This window comes from Atta cephalotes, assembly GCF_000143395.1.
Source record: "Atta cephalotes unplaced genomic scaffold scaffold00027, whole genome shotgun sequence".
In the NCBI taxonomy this organism is placed as follows: domain Eukaryota; kingdom Metazoa; phylum Arthropoda; class Insecta; order Hymenoptera; family Formicidae; genus Atta; species Atta cephalotes.
In genome coordinates, this window is record NW_012130091.1 from 2,892,314 (window position 1) to 2,899,624 (window position 7,311).

The following is a 7,311-nucleotide window of genomic DNA, read 5'->3' on the forward strand; positions in this document are numbered from 1 at the left end:
GTAACGAACGTAACGAACGTAACGTAGTAGTATCGTACCGACGTACGTAGTTAGTTATTTAGTTTAGTTAATAATAATATTATATATATATATATATATATATATATATATATATATATATATATGTATATGTGTATGTGGATATAATGATCTTAAAAATCTGTGCATTATCGTATCTCGAAAAACACTCAATTAACGAAAGAGCGATTCATTTGTTTTACAGGGGAGTCGCACGATAAATATATTCAGAGCTATAATTACGAATAATTATCTGCGCGATTGAATGATTGTCAATGAGAAACGTTATCCCCAACGCCTACGTGGCTAGTAATTTTATGTGAAACGTTCAAATACAAACAGATACGTACTTACTAAATCTGCAAGCGGTCGCGCGCAGTCGAAAAGACCAACGTATTAATACTTTCGTGCTTTTCTCTCTTCCCGGACAGCTTTGACACCCATCGCGCTCTCTTTCACCAAAGTATTTTCCTAGAACAGTAGGAGCAAGAAATTCTGCGTGGCAAATCTATCGGCTTTGTTTGTTGGGGACGTATGTATATGAATAACGTGACGGCTCTATTTTCGTTAATTGTTTCTCGAGTACAGACTGCAGCGAAAAAAAGGAGACAGTGATATTAAAACGTGTAAAATTTATTTTGCACTGCTTTATACAGATAAAAAAGGCATTAAAACATTAATTTAATCCTTATTTGTGGATTTTATTTAACGACCCGACACTGTCACGTCCGTTAATCGTTCGTTAAGAAATTTTTCGCAATTAATTTTTGCTTGATGGAAATTTATAGAAAGAGAAAGTTCAAATTATCTCTCTTTGCGTATTCCTTTCCCGACTTGTTATTTCTTGCAGCAAATTTTGCAACTCATTTTTCTCCGCAGCTATTATTTCTTTCTCTTGTCCGTTTTTTAGTGTCCCCTATTTATTTCGTAAGTTCCCGTTCTCGTTTGAGCATATAACCTTTCATTTTAAAATAATTTAATCGACAAACGAAATATTACTACAGAGAAGCACATCGTCGTAGATCATCGGCGAAAAATCACCTCCCACGATCGCGATGACGTAATCGACACTCGCAAAAATTCGCGCGACGCAACTATATATTATTTAATTAAGACAAATTACTCAGAATTCACACGCGTACATTCCTTCGAACATTACACAGAAAACATTAGGGAAAGCGAGCGAGGATCTTCTCGCGTGTGACTTTGCGCGCGATCGTGCAAACGGTACTCACTCGACTCGACTACGATCGAACGTGGCGAATTATTACCAGTCATACTCACGATCTATGTGAGACTTCCGAAGACGATTCGCGTCCTCGCCGTGGCACAGCGTATAGAGATTCTTCCCCGTCAATTCATCGGCGGTGTAGTCCAGCAATTCGGACACTCTGAGAAGAACACATGAATTACAATGCTTTTATTACAAAGTCGTCTTATAGATTCATATCCATTTCTATCAATGTTGATTAACTTTAATCTCTATTTAATTTATTCTTTATTATTTCTAATTCTTAATTATAAATTTAATTTTGCAAAGTGTTCAATTACTGTAAAAAGGAATAATTTTATTTGTAAATTGTGGCTTTACACTTTATGTACGTATAAATGTACACTTTCGATAGTGGGTCTCAAAATTGTCCACTATTATTGTTGTAATTTTTCTATAATGTGCGATTTTTCTTCAATGGCACTACAGACTTCTCAAAGCAACAAGTCATAAGATAAAATGACATTAAAATGAATCGAAAAATGACTTTTAATGATGACTTATTGTTCTGCTTGGATTGATTCGATGCAAACGGTACTCACTTTGGCTCGCAATGTGCTATCCGAAAGTCAAAGCTGATCCGTGTGACGAACATGTCGGTTTCAAGACGAATTTCATGTACACTGGGCGGTGGAAGAGCGATAGCTAGTCCGACCATGCCCATCAAAGGCGGCGCAGACTTCCTCGCATGACTGAATATAAACTGCGGCCTCAAACGGCACAGCAACAGTACGACCTGTATACGCGCGTGTAAAAAATATATTATAAAAAAAATATAAAAATTTTCTTGCACAAATATTAGGACTATCGTATATTAAATAGCGCCAATTAAAATGTAAAAATAAGCATAATTCAAAACTTTATTAGTTTTATCAAGAGCGATTTCACTTACCCGATAACCAGACGACTTGAAATGACACCCCCTCTTCGTCAGAGTGGATTTCATTCTAACGCAAAATGCCCGGTCGTACCCTTTGTACAGTCCGGTCGCCGACAGCGACATTACCGAGGACACTGAGAATAGATACAAAAAGGAATTGAATCCCCGAAATACAATACACTCGGATATTTGCATTCTTTAACCGTTTTGTCTTTTTTAATGATGGAAGTCAGGCGCCATGGCATTATTATAAAAATCAATATGTTAAAATAATCCTTTGAGCCAAAAGAATAAAATTAAAAAAATCGTTTTCAACTTTCGCAGTTCAAGGGTTAGCGAGCAACGTTTTTTTGCATGATGTGTTGCAGGAAAATTTACCATCGGGATTCGCGGTAGAGGACGAACCGTGCTCTTCCGACGCACCACTACTCGGTGAGGCTAGACCAGAATTCGACGAGTGCGGGGCCGAGGTGCTTGTCGTCGACGCGAGTCCCAGACCGAGCTGCTCGGCGACCTCGGCGTGATCTTGCTGATGGACGTAGTCGAAAACGCTTGATCCCGTCATCTCTACCTAGAATTAAAAACAATAGTTTTCTCTCTCGGTGGGATTTATCTCGTGCCACCAGGTCGAGAGACACGTAGGGGTACGCAGGGGATACGTAGAGGTGCATAGGGGTATGTAGAATTTGAAGGAAGCCAGCCACAGGGAAGGTGAACAGGCGGGTGCAGCCATGTTTGTGCCAACGTCGGCTTTCCCGTCGGTTTTCCGAATCCCCGAAACACCCTATTGATTGCCCCACGAGCTTCGCAGAGAACCGAGAGGCTAGAGCTACACCGGTCACCTCCCGTACCCTCCTTCTCCCCGCTTTATCCCCCCGGCACCGCTCTTCTCTACTCTCTTTCCCCGTCCACCTTCTCGCTCGCGGCATTAGGAATGGCGAACACGCCGCCGTGCAGAGGCTACGTGAGCCGCATGCGACCACCTCCGCCCGCCGCCATCCACCCATCCTACCCTCCCTTTCCTCCCCCTCGCTCCCCCCGTTCTATGTCATGCTCGCCGTCGTGCCAGCCAGTATGGCCGCCAACTCGTACAACCTTCTCCTCTTTTCCTCCCTTGACCTCTCCTCCTTATTCTTCTACAACGCTATCAACTTTTCCTTCTCCTCCTCTTTCGCTAGCTCTGCAACCATCGCTACCACCTTCACCACCGCCACCGCCACCGCCACCTCCACCGCCGCCGCCACCGCTGCCGATATTATATACCATCGCTACACAACTTCAACATTTTCAACCTCCTTCTCTTCCGTCAACTTTTCTCTCTTCTTTTCTTCCTCCTCCTCCTCCTCCTCCTCCCTCTGCTATGTCTTTATATATTTCTACTATCTCTGGCCTTCCGGTTGACGGTACACACACGTTGCATTCGCGTTTGGCGCACCCACGTTGCTTTTTACTTGCTTTCACTTTCTCGTTATCGTTATCACTTTTCCCCTATGCACTTTTCCCCCTGATACGCGCTCCAGTCGTTTCCGACTTCATCGGCGCTATAACGATAAACCGCGCTTACCTGTGAAAGGCCGAGATATATCGAAACGGTCTCAGATATGTACAGGAATCTGCCATCAGCTGCGACAGCCATCGCGAAGCCATCCAGGGACTGACGACAAAAAGTACGAGATACTTGTGAGGAACTCCGGATCGAATATTCCCAGATAATAAACGCAAAACGCTTTTCAAACATTTATATAGAGATACTCTCTCTTGAGGAAAAGATAGACTTGATAGATCGAATATTGATAATTTTTTCCGAATTATTTTTATTTAGTATTATGGTTTATGTTTCAAATATATTTAAATTTCCTCGACAGATTTGCAATTTCGATTGGAGAATAAAGAGTTTATGACGCAACATATAGCAGTTTGAAAAAAGTATTAAAGTCAAAGATACTGCAGTTTGGCGAAGTTGCTATGGTTTACAACTACAATGCAAACTTACCTGTAATATGTGGGTACCTTGATGAATTTCGAAATGGTCTATCGCTGCAGATGTCGACGATCTGACTCGATTAGCACCTGTATAAGATAACATATCAGGATAATATAAACGATACCATTGAAATAGTGTCTAAAATAATAATGTATAAATTCTATCAGTGTTTAAATTATTAATTTCTCACGACAATTTTGAAATTTTTAATTAACTGCAATGCTCAGTTTTGTTAAATTAACGCCAACATTGTTAAGTAAAGTTCAAAATTTCGAAAGTAGAATTGAAAAAACAGACTTCGTATATTCGTTTTTTAATTGAAAAGAAATTTTTTTCTCTTTTAAGGAGGTTCTCGCGCTACTTCCTAGTCAATAGTTTATTCATAATAATATGTAAAACGATTAAAATAATGGAATAAAAAGATTGCTAACAATATCTTATATAATTATTATTAATTTTATATGTTATTAAATATTTTCAAAATGACAAAATAAAAGTTGTAAGATGTTCATTTGATGTACACGTAATGTCCATGTGACATATATTCAAGCTTTTTCCATTGAAGAATATATTTTTTGTAAACTGTAAAATCAGTTTAAATAAAACAACTTTACAAGAATAAACTTAAACTTAAACTTAATGTTTACCTTATATAATTATAATGATTTTTAAATTGCTGCCTTATACGCAAGTCTCAATTTAAAAGAGAATAACTACAAAATAAGGTTTCAACTTGTAATGTAAAATTTTATAAAAAATTTTAGAATTAAATATCTTCAAAATGGTACGATAAAAGTTAATGAATTTTTTCTAGATATTATTGATATCATTAACTTTTGTATTACATGTATATTACAGACTTGTCTTATATTTCAACGCGAGAACCTCCTTAAGGAATTTCAGTTTTTTAAATTTTATTCGACATGAGAGCACAATGGAAAACGACGAATCTTCCGCACCAATCTATTGTTTGTTCTGTCCATAATAAATCAGAAATTTGAAATTTCCTCAATTTCGGAACGAATATTGATAATGTAATGTCGAACACTGACGATAGATCGGCATATACTTATCGAGGAAGGTATCCTCGATTGATCAGCGATACGTGACTCACATCGGCAGTACATCGGCGTTGAACTATCGGTTGTGCCGACCCCTTTTGCGCGCTTTCTTTTCTCCCCTCGTTTAACAAACAAGACGCGGACTACTTCTTACCGTAATAATAATCCTACGCTCCCCAGCAGCTTCGTAATGAAAGGACTTAGAAGACTCGATCAAACTCGCGCGCGAACCGCTTAATCTCGTAAGTCCATCGAGATGAGGCGGAATGGCCGACTCGCCAGACTGACCCTAAGTTTCGGGTTTTCGGTCAACAAGGTAATGCCGATATTTCCTACCGTACGGAACTGGACTTTGGGATAATCTAACAGGATTTCGTTTCTTGACGAACGCCTTTGTTCTCCCAATTATAATGACCCTTTCGCCAATACGAATGAGTCCCTCGCGCGCCTCGTTGTCTCAATCTTTGAAGATGTATTTCGCTCCCTTATTTCAAAAGTAACATAATTCAACAAAATATGATTTTCGAGTTATTATCATAAATAAGTTAAGTAAAACATTATCTTATCAATAATAATCAAAAGTGGACTAATTTCACTTATAATAAAAACCGTCAAAATTGTCACAACTCAAAAAGATTTTTAAAGATTATGAAATGAAAATAACTTATTGCGAGTAATAAATTAAATATATATATATACCGATATCTATAGATGGTTTAAAGTTTCGGTTAATAAGTGATACACACGTTAGTATGTTTTTATTATAACCAAAATATTTCAAAACAATCTGACACAGAATATTTTATTTTTGAGATGAATTTACAGAAGATGAATTAGTTCTGTAACGCGGATATTATATTATAGTTCGCCTCGCGGTCAACCCTCGTCGACGCATCAAGTCCGGTACCACACCTCCACCATTTATCACAATATTTTGATAAATATAACTTGACCGTGCGTGTGTACCTTAGGTAGCTAGAAAAATATCTATGCCGACATTTCGAGCGAATATCATATAATTATCGTATGTGTGAAAGCGGTCGATCAATTATTCCGAAGAATTCTCAGTCGGAATCGATAAGCCGGCATTGAGTTTCGGAATCGCGAAATCATTTTACTCGGTTAAGTCGAGAGGATCTCGTTCGTTCTGACGATGGCCCTGACATGCGGCGCGAACAGAAGAGGGGCGCACTGGATTTAGTTTGACGAGGAGTTGCGGCACAGCGATGCGCGGCACCTAACTCAATTTCGTTAGTTTAGTTACATCGGCGGTTCGTAACGCGAGGCGTGCGCTCGTAGGGGGTTGTCGTGATTAGATTTTCATGTGGATAGTAGTAGAGGTACCTAAGCCTTTATACGTACCCGCGTACGTGGCAAAACCCCTCTCTCATTTTCTTTCTCTATCTTTTCGCGACCCTTCCGCACTGTAAATATTAACTCAACCAACCCCTCGCTCTCTGAAAATATGCGGTGGCTTCGCGGGTAAGTGAAGCTTTCCGACAAGTTCAACAACGGTGTCTTTATGATCTCTCCTTTGTGGAGAATTTTCCTTTCATTGATAGATAGCGGGTACATTAGCGACAATGTAACAACAGTCTATTCTTTTGGAAAAAATCAGCTTGATTAGTCGACATACCGAGGAATATAAAGCCTTGACCAGCAAGAGTAACAATAACGCTTCAACTAACATGAATGAAAAAACGTGAGAGAAAAAAATAAAAGCTAGTAGCTGCTCCCTTTTCGCTAAATGAAGCACGAAAATGAAGGAGGCCCGCGGCGATCTTATCGCTCGATGATTGCCGACAATTCTCTATTACTATGTATCTAGAAATCTTTCTCTTTCGCAGGCTGCATGGTCACCGGAATTATAAAGGATATCTGGAAGCTCGATCTATTGCGAAGTTTACGTGTTTCCTCAAGAAGGCTATTGTCCACAATTTTTGTCAGATATATTCCAACGTGTCCTAGTAGTTCTTGTGATTCGCGTTATATTATGTAGAAAGGTACTTCATCAAGTCATGTAATTGCGATATATATATATATATATATATATATATATATATATATAGTAAGTAGTAGTTATTACTACAATAGTACG

General features: G+C 38.9%; 1 protein-coding gene across 1 annotated transcript in view; it reads right to left on the bottom strand.

The window, feature by feature from the left end:
- The window catches only part of LOC105620603 (protein trachealess), a 76,966-nt gene that overhangs the window by 2,649 nt on the left and 67,006 nt on the right, over positions 1-7,311 (bottom strand). The window contains exons 6-11 of the mRNA XM_012202094.1: positions 4,162-4,238; positions 3,733-3,822; positions 2,547-2,739; positions 2,181-2,302; positions 1,831-2,024; positions 1,303-1,409 (exon numbers count right to left, since the gene is read on the bottom strand). Of these exons, the coding sequence (XP_012057484.1) occupies positions 1,303-1,409; positions 1,831-2,024; positions 2,181-2,302; positions 2,547-2,739; positions 3,733-3,822; positions 4,162-4,238 (783 nt within the window). The remainder of the gene's footprint in view (positions 1-1,302; positions 1,410-1,830; positions 2,025-2,180; positions 2,303-2,546; positions 2,740-3,732; positions 3,823-4,161; positions 4,239-7,311) is intronic.